This window comes from Cygnus atratus, chromosome 1 (assembly GCF_013377495.2).
Source record: "Cygnus atratus isolate AKBS03 ecotype Queensland, Australia chromosome 1, CAtr_DNAZoo_HiC_assembly, whole genome shotgun sequence".
Lineage (NCBI taxonomy): Eukaryota > Metazoa > Chordata > Aves > Anseriformes > Anatidae > Cygnus > Cygnus atratus.
The window spans coordinates 72,909,534-72,924,875 of NC_066362.1; the positions used below are offsets into that span (position 1 = coordinate 72,909,534).

The following is a 15,342-nucleotide window of genomic DNA, read 5'->3' on the forward strand; positions in this document are numbered from 1 at the left end:
AACTGACAAAGTTACACATTAGAAAATGTCAGATACATAATTAGATACTACCCTGTTTTATTTCCACTACATTAAGACTGTCCATTATCTGCTGAGATAACTGGCAGCATACTCTGTTTAAACAACCACTAGAATATTTCCATGGAAATATACTGCAAAAGGGTCAGTAAGCCCCCACGCATGCCGCTGTATTTTTCTTGCTTTATTTCCCTCCCTGTAAACTCATGCCTTAGTAGACTGACAAATGAAAATGAATGCTTGTGCTAAAAGCCTAAAATAGGGAAGTTATTGTGATGTAGGTTCCATAAATGCAAAACATTTCCGGCTCAAAGCAGCTTAGAGGTCTGAATCTTGCAAACTTGTACTGACAGACCCCCCGAAGAGATCAACCTCCTGCAGCCTAATTGCAGATCAGTTGATGAGAAAAAGAATTTTAAGAAATCCTTCATTTTAAAGGCAACTAACAGGTAGTTTCATGGTATGCCAACAGTTATTGACAAATATGAACAGCACCTCCATTGTGGTTCAGATCACCATACTCAGGCCAAAACGTTAAGAACTTAGTCCATCTGACTTCAAGAACAGGCAGGTAAAACTTTTATCTATATGCTTCTAAATGACCTTACAGATACAGTTTCAGTAGTACAGAAGTGCCTGCAGAGTGACTAGTATTACTCTCAAAATTTCACATGCATTACACATTTACATCCCTAGAAAAGAAAATGCTAAGATAGATACACAATTTTTATTCCACTTGAAACCATGGAAATACTTAGCTCAAAACCTTCAATGCAGAAATAAGACATCTGCTGTTAAAAACCTTTGGGTTTTGTGTTTTTCTTCCCTCTCATTCAATAGTGGGTATACCGTTATCTGATTGCTTGATTCTCTTGGGAGACTCAGTACCATTTTCTCCTAATTTCCTTTTAGCACTGTCCACACATGAAGTTCCTGTGGAAAGAGAGGGAAAGAAAAACAGTAAAAAATATTTTAATCGTGCTACATACATGTTTTGTATATGTGCATAAATATATATTATTTTTTTTACAAGCACTAAATATTAAAACACAATACTGGTCCACTAAGGGTCTTGTATTTGGATTCTAACACCTAGTAAACATCTGCAGCAGTTCAGTGACCCCAAGGCTTCTCCCAACACTGAGCTGTGGTACTAAGATATAAAACAGTAACTAGCTGACTATACAGCTGCCTTTTGAAGAAAATGAGTTTTCTGGTTGTGTGTGATAATGCCTGTGGAGTTCACAGGCAAGAAGCTTCTGTAAAAAGTCTGGATCTCTTATTCAAAAAAACAGTTTTTGATATGAGCTACTGCTGAAGCAGAAACAGGAAAGGTGAACAGTAAAAATGAATGGAAGGGAAAGGCCCTCAAAATTATGACATCTATCACCTAAAACTAGTTTTGAATTTTTACTACGCAAAGCTGTATTAGGAAATTTTAACGTGGTACACATTCCAAAATGCAAGTATAACAGGTGCTAAATTTACTTGTAAGGAAGGTGGTAACTAAAAGCTCCTTACTAACTTACTAAGTTGAACTGCATTAAGTTGATCTGGTTTCTTCTCCATTGGTGCCTGGTTGTGCTTTCCTGAAAAAGGGGATTTATGATCTCATCTCAAAGACAGATATGCTTAAAATCAAATTCCAAAATTAATCTGTTATTACACCTGCCCATAAGTATCTTGGACCTTGCATACTTTTTGATTGTGGAAGAGTGGGGTTTTTAATCTCCTGCAATGCAGAAGACCCTTAACATACAATAAAGAAGTGATACTTCTATACAATTCTGATCCATTGTAATCCTGACATTTGCTGCAGCAGCACAAAAATCTTAGAAGTGCTATGTTTTTAAGTTGAAGTGTTGCTTCAAAGGGATACTTTGCTATTTTATACAAAAAAGTGTATTATTGCTCTGCTTCAGAAGGATCACAGAATCGTAGGGGTTGGAAGGGACCTAAAGAGATCATCAAGTCCAACCCCTTCCAAAGTAGGCTCCCTAGAGCAGGCTGCCCAGGTAGGCATCCAGATGGGCCTTGAATATCTCCAGAGAAGGAGACTCCACAACCTCCCTGGGCAGCCTGTTCCAGTCCTCCGTCACCCTTACCATGAAGTTCTTTCGCATGTTGGTGCAGAACTTCCTGTGATCCATTTTCACAAAGGATCACAAAGATAATTGTACAACACTTCAAAAATTCACCTTTAGTATTACATACCTTACATAAATGTCTTCTTTAAAAAGAGAGAATCTATGTTTGGAAATTTAAGCCAGAACTCATGGATGTTAATATCTTAATTTAATCAGCACTAATATTTTTGATATATGTTTGCTGGAGTTTGTCATTTTACTTACTGATGACACCCAGCAGTTACATGCTACTATATGGAAAGAAGAGAAAGAATCTGTTAAGTAGACTTTTGCAGCTAAATCAGAGAATTGCACAATTGTCATTTGATTACTTTGTAAGTTACAGACTTATTTTTGTATCTCTGGTAGATAATGAAACTTTGTGAAAATAAGAACATTGTTTACCCAACAGCGTTGTGCTGTCCACTCAGTCAGCATCTAGAGAAGGGTGAGACACAGCAACAGCACAAGTTAGCATCCAGTTATTGCACCTTTAAGGTAATGCCCCAAAATACCAAAGTTATACTGCTTTCATATAGCCTGACAGGCTTCTTGTGCTATTTTTAAAAATAGATTTTGCATATGAGCACCAGTTTAAAACAAAAAAACCAGAAGAAGTACTTTTATGGGCAGTAAGAAATCACTGAAAGTTCATGAGTAGGGGTAAGAAAAGAGTTCCCTGCAGGATAAGCCCAGAAACAATAACAAAATAATATAATGTCAATGTCTGTTATAAAGCAAACGTGAAAATAATGAAACCTGGCAGTTGGGTACCACAGAGAGCAGTTACCCACATCTGAAATCAGTTTTCTTTGGGATCCTGACTTGTAAATAAGAACAACAAGAGTTAGAAGTCAGAGGTCCCTCTTCTTGGAAGTAGTATGCCAATCAGTAATCCCTTTGAATGAAAAGGGCAGCATTATGGTCTGATCTTGCAGTCATTTCCAACAAGAATCACCCTTTTTATTTCATATTTAAAGTTCAGTTAAATGTATTTCCCACCCTGTTTTGAGCTCAATGGCTGCTGTGCAATATATTGGATAGTCTGGATTCAACATGCTCTAGATGCTTCTCAGACTATGAAAGTATATGCATAACAATCAACATTAGTATGGCAAAGACCAAAAAAACTAGTAGGCTGAGGCTATTTCAGTGTCTGACATTCCACCCCAATGTATTTTTCAGTGTCTGCACTGCAGACAGACCTTCCAAAATCTAGATGCTATAATACTTTTTTTCTAGCTTTCATGGTCAGAAAAATCTAAGCCAGTCTAAATGGACTATTAACCCACTTACAGAAACAATTACATAATTTGGGCATTTACCTGTGATCTTCTTTTGTAGAGAGCAAGGGCAAGATACCTGCTATGCACCACTTTGCAATAACTGTAGACAAAGCAGTTTCACTGACATGATAAATAAGATTTTTGAAATGAGAATATTCCCAAGGTTATTTTCCCCAGCTCTCTGAATAAGCCATAGTAGAACTGTCCTTGTTTGGAAAATGTTAAAGAAATCTCTCTCCTTTCCTTCAAACTGTTCTTTTTCTACTGTTTTATATTAAAGACTTTCTATTGTTATGGCTAAGAGATTTTAAGAGTTGAGAGACCACAGATGCAAGGGGGAAAAAAAGTGGGTAAAAGGATCTACTTGGTAAAACTTATCTTGTCCATGCACAACTGTTACCTTCTGCAAAGGTATTGAATTATTTCCCATTCTAGCATAAAATGCACTCTACAGAACGTCATTGTCCTGGTTTCAGGTAGGACAGAGTTAATTTTCCTCCTAGTAGCTGGCAGGGTGCTATGTTTTGGATTAGGATGAGAAGAGCGCTGATAACATGCTGATGTTTTAGTTGTTGTAGAGCAGTGCTTACACCAAGCCAAGGACTTTTCAGCTTCTCGCTCTGTCCTGCTAGCGAGCAGGCTAGGGATGCAGCAGGAGCTGGGAGGGGACAGACCCAGGACAGCTGACCCACACTGGCCAAAGGGGTATTCCATACCATCTGATGTCATGCTGAACAATATATAGGGGTGGCTAGCCGGGGTGGGGGGCCGGCTGCTCGGGGATAGGCTGGGCATCGGTCAACGGGTGGTGAGCAACTGCACTGTGCATCACTTATTTCGTACACATTATTACTATTAATACTACTATTATTATTATTATTATTCTTTTCCCTGTCTTTATCTCAACTCACAGACTTCACTTTCCCGTTTCTCTCCCCCATCCCGGAGAGGGAGGGGGGAGGGTGAGCGAACAGCTGTGTGGTGTTTGGCTGCCAGCCGGGCTAAACCACAACAGTCATTTACTGTCAAAAAGTGGAGTTTTGTGAAAGAAAAGTAGGAGCTGTGGAATAAAAGACTATCCTTACACTCAGGTACTCTAACACAGTCCTAACTTAATTAGTTAAGCTAAATGCTACTGGGTGTACTGTTTACATCCTTTTCTGATTTAGTTTCCCGCTTTAAGCCTAATCATGAATTTTGGCTCAGTTTATCCCACCAATTATTATATATTTTTTTTAATTCTCTTTTACTATCATGACACATTTTATATAATACTCAATATACCAGAATAGTCCAGACCAATAAACAAACATAAGAGTGAGTATCTTAACCAAATACTACAAAAAGACAAATTCAGAATTAAATTTTAAAGAATCCAAGGAACTTACAGAAATAAATGTGGTTACAATTTTGGCATGTGTTTCAGTTCTACAAGTCAATAATAAATGGAGATGTTCCACAGGCCTAGTGCTAGCGACACACAGTCATCATTTCAGCCCAACTACTAACTGTTCAGATGCAGCATCCTGCTATGTACCTACTCTAAGTTTTCTGAATTAAGAGAATACATTACCTGGACTTCTGTGCTTGCAGATTTGAGCAGTCAGATCTTGTACATACTCTGGGAATTGTTTGAAGCAGTCCCCATAAGATACTACTTTTATCCCATGCAGAAGCATATCTGTCTGGAGCTTAAAAAAGTGGTCTTTGTTTTCTTTAAGCACCAACATATAATGTTCTAAATCCACCTTATTCTTTACAGTATAAAGAAAAAGAGCTTGGAATATCTGATCACGTAGAGTCTCTCCACAGCCCAAAAACAAAAAAGACTTTGTTTGATACAAATTTTGAAGAACTTCCTGTTCAGAAATATAAAAACAGAAGAGCTACATTTACTTTGACAGTCAAAAGATCAAAGTAAGAGCTTTTAAAATGCATCAGGCATAAAAGGAGAAGCAGAGCATCCATCACTACTGAACTGAATTAAGCATATATTTTAGGATTGCGGCAAATTGACATTTCATAAGCACTGTTTCTACAAAAAAAATATATCTTCAAAATCAAAAGTTACCATAGAAAATTAAGTACATGCAAATATTTCCAGTAAGGACATTTTAAACAGAAAGAATAATGATTATAGAATATTAGACTCCTGGTAGGTCAATCACTAAGTAAGGAAAATTAATATTCTTTACCAAATGTTTGACTTCTCCAAACATGTAACACAACATTAAGGATCCAAGATCTGGAGCTAGTTATAGCTTATGCCCCTAAAAAATGAACCCAAGCAATCAGATAGTAAAGAATCACTGCAATGGTGTTTAACATTTGCAATGGTGTCTAACATTCTAGGTCTGGTGTTCTTCCTTAAGATAAATTCAAAGAGCTTTAGAACTATGACATACAACTGGGGTTTTTAATTGTGACTTGCAAAGAAGCAGTATACAGGGGCATACACTGCCCTAGGAACATAACTTGCTTTCTGAATAATGTCATTTTTCTGTGTCCCAATTATTTAAGCTAGGGTTTTGTTGGATCATATAGGCTAAGGTAATGTGTATAAAGTAACAAAAACAAAATAGTTTGGAAACACGCAGTAAGAATTTTAAAGATCACAAAACCATGACTTCAGGATCTTGAGTAACATCTTTATATCCTGAAGGATCTAGCACCATTCCACAAGGATCCGTATACAAGCCATGAATATGAAGAACTCCATATTTTACATGACCTCTTGCCCACTGAAGAACCTAAAGAAAATTAAACATTACATCTACTATAGTGAAATATTGCAAAAATATACAGCTGTCCTAACATGTAAAACCACTTAAAGCAGAAGTAACTTCTGCATTTTTCTGCAGCAAGAGTTTAATTTAATTACTAAGCTTATTTTAAATTACAAGGAGGTGATTGCTGATACTGAAGATGATTGCAGCTTTTCAGTCCAAATAAGCATTCAACCAACAAGCAAATTCCAGCAATGCTGACAGAAAATACATGAAAAGCAAATTACCAGCTAGGTGAAATCTTATTTGTGATTGTTACAATTATTTCATGAAAGTTTTATCAGTTTTTATTTTTCCAGGGAATGTAGGGAGCGGTTAATAAATGTGCTGCTGAAATGTCATTTGGTGAACTGTTATCAGATTACTCAGAATAAACACACTGAAAATAAACGTTAGTGCATCAGCTGTTAACTTATAAGTATGCTTTAACAATTAAAAAGTTTTAGCCTTAACAGACTTGACACAGGAAAACAATCAATGAAGACTAAGAGCTGCCTTCTCTTTTAAGTCATACCTTATCCTTATCTTTCAAGTCCAAAGACTCCATAGGTTTACCCTGTTGATGACCAAATATTTCAAGTAAATTGTCATAATTTGTAGTCAGAACCATTGTGCCTGTCTCCATTAGTCTCAGGATTGATTGCAGAACAACAGGGTTCTGAATGTGTTGTTCTAAGTTATCAAACACCTCCATTAAGCAATCCTGGAAGAAGTTGGGCTTAGTATCCCCAGTACGCTGAAGAACGAAAAAAAAATATGAACACTTCATAAGTATGAAGTGTGACATTACGAATACCTCTAACAGAAAACCCACATTTACTTAATGCCAAAGCATTTCTTTAAAAGAGAAATAGGTGTAATAACCTAGGAACTCACACAGTATATAAAGCATAAATGTCTGAATGTACAAAAAAAATCAGAAATAATCTCCACTTTATACCACTTAAAGTAATACTATAGTTTGCTCAAGGAAGCTTGTGAGGTAGGTACAGTAAAACCAAATTGTTTTGCTACAGTTAAATCCTCACTGTAAAAAAAAAAAAAAAAACATGAAGGTCTGCTGTCCTAAAAGCACAGGTGACATTTGCCCAGAGTACCTGCTGGGACAGACACAACCACATATCAATTCTGTAAAACATACAGACTTCTTATTCAATAAACACAGAACAAATGTCTAAGCCTCAAGCAGTTACTGCCCTACCTACATGGAAACCTCACCTTTCTCAATATACTTTTACTGCTTTGAAGATCAGTTAGTGTACTAAAATTATCATTCCCTAGATTTGAAGTTTGTTATATACTACTAGAGAGTGTGGATTGTTTTGTGATTTTGTTTATATTTTCGCTTCCTAATTGTGAAAGAATTTCTTAATCATTAAATCTGCTGCAAAGCCTAACAGGCTCCTCCCAAAAGGGAGAGGTTACTATTATACTTCACCTGTAGAGAAGCTTGTAACCCTCACCACCTGCTGCAGAACACTGAGCACATCCTACAACTTAGCAGTATTTACATCACTCTGATTGTATGTGTATGTCACTAATTGGCGAAGACTTGGCAAACCTATTAATGCACAATTTGAAAATCTCTGGGGCCTAGAATCAAAGGCTAAGAAACTGGGCATGTATGGACTGACTTCAGTGAAGCGTAAGCTACAGCAGTTCAGTTTGTGTGATCTAAAGCTTTCAGTGGGGTCAAAGTCTACCTGTATTTTCAGTCTCACTACCTTTAGCGAGCAGAGCTATAAGTTCCTCTTTCAGTGGCACGCAACATTATGTAAAATATTTAATAGTCAAGACTCTTGCTTGCATTAATTATGATGAAAGCTTACTTGCACTAAAATAGTTTGTTTTTTTTAAGCCTCTCCACATGTTCAGTGTACTATATGAGTATGAGCAAAATTTCAATTTTAAACAGTAAAATTTGAGTTTTGGCAAACAGGCAAAAATTTTAGTTGGTAACAAAGTAAAAATGTATAATAATTCCAGAAGTCAGCATATGTTATAAACACACTCACTGGTGACATTTTCCTGATGAGATCATGTGCAACCACAAGCAGGTCTCTATCTTTGACCACTTTTTTACGAAATTCAGCAACATCTCCTGGATGCAGCACCTCCAACTGTTCAGCTGCTTCAATTACAGCCTCAATGCAGCTTCTCCAGGAGCACAGCGCTGGGATTCCTGGTGCAACAGCAGCACTTACTCCAGTTCCAATTACAAGAAGAAGGTCTCGAGGCTGCTTTCTTATCAGGCTTTTTAAGAATTTTCTCAAAAGAAGAAAACAAAGAACACAGATCATTTTCTGCAGTTTAGTACATTTTCTACTTCTAATTTGTCTGAAGATTTCATGTCACTCAAGAAGTCTGTATGAGATATTAACACTTGTGCAAAATACCGAACACCCAGAAGGAAATGAGTCCTCCTTTTCTGTGCAGAAGGATGGCAGCAGTTAACAATCCTCCCCAAAGCTAAAATGGACTTTTCCCCCCATGTTAACATGCATAATAAAAGCCATAAGATGACAGCAACTTTAAATCACTAACACTTTTGAGATCCAAAATGGTTGACTACCAATTTTCAGTTCACTGGGCTAGCCAAACACCATTTCAAAAGAAATTTTGAAAAAGCAGTCAAAGGACTGCCCGATCATTTATTTAATGCACAAGACAGAAAGTAATTAGAACTATTACAAATAGGAAGGTTCTACTATTTCAAACAAAACTTGGTTTTATCTGGAAAAAAAAAGCAGTGTATTTATTCCCACTTATTCTCACTTTAGGACACACAAACATAAGAACAGTCATGCTTGTACAGACCAAGGGTTTATCTAGCCCCCTGTTCTGATGCTACTTATCCACAGGTTACAGCCAAATGCACTTTTAAGAGTATCCCAGTATTCATTGAACAAGACAGCACAAGAAACTACCATGAGAGTCTGGCTGTGTTTCAGTAATAATCCTGATGCTTATACAAAATAATTCCATTTAACCCCTTATTCCAAATATGTATTTTAGCACCAAGCCAGTGTAAAAGAACTGATGTTTCCTCACCAATTATTCTTTCCACCATTACTTTGCAAAGATGCGTAAAGACACATCACACAGAGAAGTCACTGTAGATAAACAAGGATTTCAGTAATAACAAACCTCAACATTCCCTTGACTTTCAAACCTACCTTTACAGTTAATTACTGTTAATCCAGCATCACAGTTCTTCAATACCTCTTATTTCACAATAACCTGAAACTATCTAGCTAAAACTGAAACATTTAACTTGAAATGGCCTCAGGCAAAGAAATTAATAAACCTGTTGATAATGGTAATGCTTGTAGCTAAAGCCTACAAAGAAAATGTTGTTGATAATCCCCTTGTCTTCCTACTACATTCAGCACAAATTACTTCTACTCAGCAAGCATGTTATTCATGCCCCAAGAACAAATTAAGCAAATATGAAGCACATGGTTAGAGGAGAAACTAGTTTTTGAAGATCACTTCAAGTTGTCAAGTATGATGTTGTTCTCATATCTGACTTTCAATAATGTATTTCCATTATGTTTTCAGATTTTCATCAACAGTTTTGCAGAATAGCCTCTGCAACACTAGTTACCTGGATTTTTGCTCACTTCTAATTGTTGACCTTTCCAACGAATCCATCTCTGGGCCCTAAGTAAAAGAAAAAGTAAAATAATTCTTAATGCATCTACCTTAGAAAAGCATTAGTCAGCATTTCTGTTTATTTTTTATCAAGTATTTAAAATTAAAAAAAAAAAAATCAATCTGTATCATGTCCCAGTTAAACAAGAGACTGATAGAAAGCAAGCTGACAAAGTATGAGCGTGAACTGCCACAGTTCCATGTCAGCTCAGCCAGTCAGTATTTTGAAGCTAATGGAGGTGGGGCTATTCACACATAGTGAATTTAGACACAGGTGTATTTCAGTTAAAGTTTATCATAACCACAAAAATGTTAATTCATTTCAAGTAAATGAATGCTTTTCTTAAAAATAAAGAAACGCACATACGGATTCTTGACCATAAAAGACTTACCTGCTAAAAAAAAAAAAAAGCAATGATTGAATAATCAAGACTTAATTTGAAATTAAGTTATTATTAATTACCCTACCACACCATATTATAAAGAAGATTTTTCCCCCCTCAGAAGGATTTTAAATAGAAACTTCTTTCTGTATCTTCTACATCATCACTTGAACTGGCATCCAGTCAAGATCCTTGTCCCAGAATTGTCAGATAATTGTTCCAGATTTTTTTTTTTAGCCTAACTTCTATGAAACTTAGGCATCATTTCTGTTTGCAAACAACCCTTTAAGTTTCCAAAAATCGAAACAAACAACAGGAATTCATTCACCTTTCTTACAGGTTCAGCAGATTATGGAATGCAGAGCAGAAAACTGCACTTTTTAGACAATATAAGCCAAAGAAAGAACAAAATGTAAAGAGGATTATACTTTCAAAATCATTAACACAAATCTTATACCAAAAAGCAGACTACTACTAAATCACTAATTCTACCTTCTAGTTCATTGAAGCTCTATGATACGCTTCAAAGGTGGAACCAGTTTGAGCTCTTTATTCAAAATGCATGGTTAAAATGAAGAGAAACTCTGCTACCAACTGTAAATCTAGAATTAAGACACTCTGGAGTTATTCTAGGCTTTTACTGTTATCATCAACATTGCAATTGTGTCTCATACTCTGAAGTCCTTAAAACCACAGAAACATTTGCTCAGGGCTTTACGTTATAAACATAATACATCAAATAGAGAGAAAAAAAAAAAAGAAAAACAGTACCTAAATAATCAGGAATCTGATCTCATTCGTTTCACAAGTTAATAGCATTTATGCAGATAACCCTGCATCTCTCCCCATCCTGACGTTCATATTGGACAGATCCTTATTTGTCTCTGTTGTTTCCAACACACGATTAGTGAGCTGCTATAAAACTCCTCCTCCTCGCAAGAAGCTCATTCATCGGGGTAAGGTCCAAGATGTCATCTTTCTATAACAATCTCTAAGTATAGAAAACTTTCTTTTAGTCTGTCTCTCTCCAACAATCTTCTCAAGCCAATTTAAATCTAAAGCATAAGAATAATGTTGACAAGAGACTTTGGCTACAGTATCACCACTTAGAAATCACCAAGTTTTATTACATTAATTCTTCGGTTTGTTTATAAGGACATATTTTTGTTTGCCTTTGAAACCCATCTTAGTTTGTGGCTGTGGAGACTACAGACCCTAATTCCTCAGAAAAGCATCCTGCCAGACCCTCTGCTTCCTAAGGCTACTTGCCAACTCCAAAGCTCACCTGATGAAAGCTAATTTGGAAGCAGAAGGCCTAAGCCTGGAGATCATCTGACACACAGTCATCAGTATTTCTGAGGAAAACACCCAAGGATTCTTTTCAAGTAGAAAAATCTTTTCTTGGGGCAGTATTTTCTCCACACTCCATTTGCAAACAGCATCCTATAAAAGCACTATACTGTCAGCTAAAGAACACTAGCATGCTTAATATGTAGAATAAGCAATCTTGAGCAAAACACTCGAAAATCTGGATAACAAAACACCTTTTTGTACAGAAAAACTATGAGTTCCCAATGTAAGAACCCCTCATGAAAGAAATGGGACTCATTTGCTTAGAAAAGAGACTGTTTCATTAAAGCATTTGGGGGACAAAAAAAAGAAAACACTTTAACAACTACGCAATTAACTTGCTCAAACGAACAAAACATTGTCACCACCTGGTGCTTTAGACCTTAGTAGTTGCTTTTACCCGCCTAAGGCTTCCTGAAGCAGCTCGGGCCTGAGCTAGCGGCCGCAGTCCCCCCGCGCCGTGTAAGCAACCGCAGCTGAACGGACGCGGCTCCGGCTCCGGCTCCGGCTCCGGCTCCGGCTCCCGCCGCCGCCGCCCCTCAGCCAGCCCCACGGCCAGAGGCGGAGCCAAACGCGGAGCTGAGCGCGGAGCGACGGTTTTAACGGCCGGGCCGGGCCGGGCCGTTAGGAGCTGTTACCAGCACCCTGCCGCCATAATGGCCGTGGCGCCGCCTCGCCCGGCGCCGTGCTCTCAAGGCCGGGCTCTGCCGAAGCTTTCCCCGCCGGTCGGGAAACAGCCGCCGCGGCAGCGAGGGGCCGCCCCTGCGCGGTTCCTGCCCCGAGGGAGCTGCGCTCCCATGAAATCAGGCACCCAGATCTGACAGATCTGCATCCCCGCCTTCAGCCAGGGGATGCTGGCAAGGTGTCGCACAGCCGCGCGCCTCTCCTCATTCATAAAGTGGGGCTGGGTAATGCTTACACGCCTCTAAAAATCCTTCCAACTCTTCACAGGCAAAAAAGTATGGGTTAGCTGTCGGTGTGAAAAAGAAGAATCGATGATCATTTACAGAAGAAAGGGAACTGATTGTTGGTTGCAGAAGAAAGGGAATGGGTAACCATGAAGATTAACAGAGTTAGTACTACCGAAATTTATAGAGGACACCCCTACTAACAATGAAATGTATTAGGGTGATGAGAAAGCAAAACAGAATAAATAAATAAAAAAAAAAAAGCCAGCACAAAGACACTTTAGAATTACCTTCAGCGGATCTAATCAGGGATAAGCTTGATTCTGTGATGTGCTGGCAGCAGGTGGAGTATGTTATCTGCAGGGATAGCAACACAGGGTGTTATTCAAATACAGCTAGCTTGCCTTATCTAGTCACATTCGAAAGCCGATAGCTAAAGCTCTCCTCCTCTTCAAACTACTTTTTTTTTTTTTCATTTAATCTCTCAAAGCCTAAAAACTCAACGTTCCTTCACCATGACTTATTATGGCATTTGATTAACAATATTTACCTCAGTTCCACCATATTTTCTAGCAGCAGTGCCCAGCTTTATTTGCACTGCTGTGGATTTAATTAGGCTGCCTCACAAGAGGACTCAACTATGCAAGAAAACCATGCAGTCAGATGTGTAAAGGCTGCTGTTCCACCTAGGGGTACTTTGAGCACAAACTGTACCCTCAAATTCCAGTTGAACTGTGTTGAAAACATGTCATTTTCCAACTCTTAATTTCTTAACAGGATTTTCAGGGATACTTGTGAAACCAGTTTAAAGGACTTCTGAAGTCTTGAAGTACTTACAAGAAGAAGTTTCCTAAACATAGGATGTAGATAATTTTTTTTTCCTATAGGCCTATTGTTTTGGGGTACAGTCAGGGTTCAGAGGAGCTGTATGCCTGTATGATAGTATATGAACATTCTCTTTCATCTGTCAAATGTCAGTGTTGTATTGATATTCTGATGTAGATTTAGGAAGAATTTTGGTAAGGATGGCCAGTTTTACAGATGAAACAAACAAACAACAAAAAACCAAACATCGAAAAACCCCACACTGTTTATACTCCATAGCCTGTGATACTTTTGGCAAGAGTATGTGTTCACTCCACTGACTTTACTAACTCTTAGTTTGCATAAGAACACTGTGTCCTCATGAAATGTTAATGTAATCTTCCCTAGACATCATTTCTCACTTTGTCATATTTTATGTTACTATATTGCACTGTCCATAGAAAGTCTTAACAAACATTTGGAGAATCATATTCGTAGTGATAAGAAAGATAGAATATAGGATCAGAGAGAACAGAAGGGGAGAAGAAAGAATACAGTCTAACCCATAGTCTAACCTGAAAATTTAAGATTGAGTGAGTTAGAGGAGCCCTACAATGCTTCTAGCTATTGTGCCTCTCACCATTCACTACTGCCAGTCAGTCAGAAAGGTATTTTAACATGATGGTATTTAGATGAAATACTGAAAGTCAATGATCTTGTGTTTAAAAAAAACAAACAGGTGATATTCTGCTCTGAGACCCCAGTGTGAAACCCAGCATCACTGTGCTTGGAATGCTATTTGACACTGCCTTGCAATAAAGTTGGAACATATTACTAAATAATTTGCTGGATATCTTTGAATATTTTGCTAGCTGTGGATAGGAGTCATATTGCTAAATATTTTCATGAGCTTGAGACTCAAAGTCAGACCCATCCTGTTGATTTACAATACTTAATATTCTTCTTTGTTTCACATTAATGTAAAAAGTAATATGAGGGGAAATATTTGTGAAGAAAAGCCCTTGAAAGTTTTTCCATTTTTCAGTCTGTACCAATTAATCTCAAAAATGTTATTACCTTTTCCTGTAAGTCTTGCCCCTTTTATATTCTTAGACTACAATAACTATTATTTAAAAACAGCAACAGTAATCACAACAATAATAAATTATGTAAGCTCTAGATTTCACTTGCAAGTGGTTGCAAAAGTCACTAAGGACAAAGAATATCAATACTTTCCAATCAAACACAGTCCACATATATCCATATAAAATAAAATCAAAAGGAACTTTCGTATAGTTTTCCAAACCTACAAAGAGACAACAGTGTATTATTTTTTCATTACATTTTTCATTATGTTTCCTTCTCCTTATGGCAGAGACAAGCAAACACTGTTGCAAGAACATTGGCATAAAGTTGGTAGCAAATGTCACAGTTAAAAGAGAATGATAAAGTGTGTTGAAACTTGAACTTTTAAATTGGAAGGATTTTCTTTCAGGAAGCAACAAAGAAAGGTGGGTAGTGTCCCTGTAACTGAGAAACTCAGTGACAGGTAGAACACATGTTAAATTAAATAACTACAGAAGCTTATCACTTGATTCATACCTAAGATTTATCTCTCCTATTATAGTAAATTCATATGTTTATCCAAGTGTACCAAACAATATGTTCATTCAATTGCTTATTTTGGGCTTTATTGCTGCTTTTGGAAATACTCCTTAAAGTGATGTAATCAGGATAAGCCATGCAGCTGGTTGGTTTTGGCTAGAGGAGGCAATGGGTCTGGTTATTCAGCTGTAATTTTATGCAATGAGATGTAATGTTGATTTACTTTTGACATCTTGCTGTTTAATAAGTTATGATAAAGTAAATCCTCGCTTACATTATGCCAGATTCTTCTGGTTTAAAAGAAAACAAGTAAAACTCTCAATTAAAATTTATTGAGCTTGCTGAGAAGTATCTTTAAGACACCAACCAACTCATGTCTTAAGTTTCTTCATAACAGGAAGGCCATATGCCTCTGTTGATTG

General features: G+C 37.3%; 1 protein-coding gene across 15 annotated transcripts; it reads right to left on the reverse strand.

The window, feature by feature from the left end:
- Nucleotides 1–580: 580 nt before the first annotated feature.
- FAM118A (family with sequence similarity 118 member A) lies at nt 581–12,922 on the reverse strand. 15 transcript variants are annotated; one of them, XR_004779341.2, is made up of 10 exons: nt 12,004–12,282; nt 11,025–11,244; nt 9,824–9,879; nt 8,232–8,484; nt 6,731–6,952; nt 6,052–6,180; nt 5,004–5,289; nt 2,550–2,582; nt 1,548–1,607; nt 581–951 (listed from the first exon to the last, which is right to left on the reverse strand). XR_004779341.2 is itself a non-coding variant. In XM_035551009.2 (9 exons), exons 3-8 carry the CDS (start codon nt 9,868–9,870, stop codon nt 2,572–2,574), a joined length of 948 nt encoding a protein of 315 aa, XP_035406902.1. In that variant the 5' UTR covers nt 9,871–9,879; nt 11,025–11,244; nt 12,004–12,282; the 3' UTR covers nt 581–951; nt 2,550–2,571. The 15 variants fall into 15 exon arrangements, 8 of the variants coding, with proteins under 8 accessions (XP_035406902.1, XP_050564190.1, XP_035406905.1 ...); XR_004779340.2 differs by having other exon boundaries at nt 11,972–12,282; XR_007707722.1 differs by lacking the exons at nt 11,025–11,244; nt 12,004–12,282 and adding an exon at nt 12,802–12,922.
- Nucleotides 12,923–15,342: the final 2,420 nt, after the last annotated feature.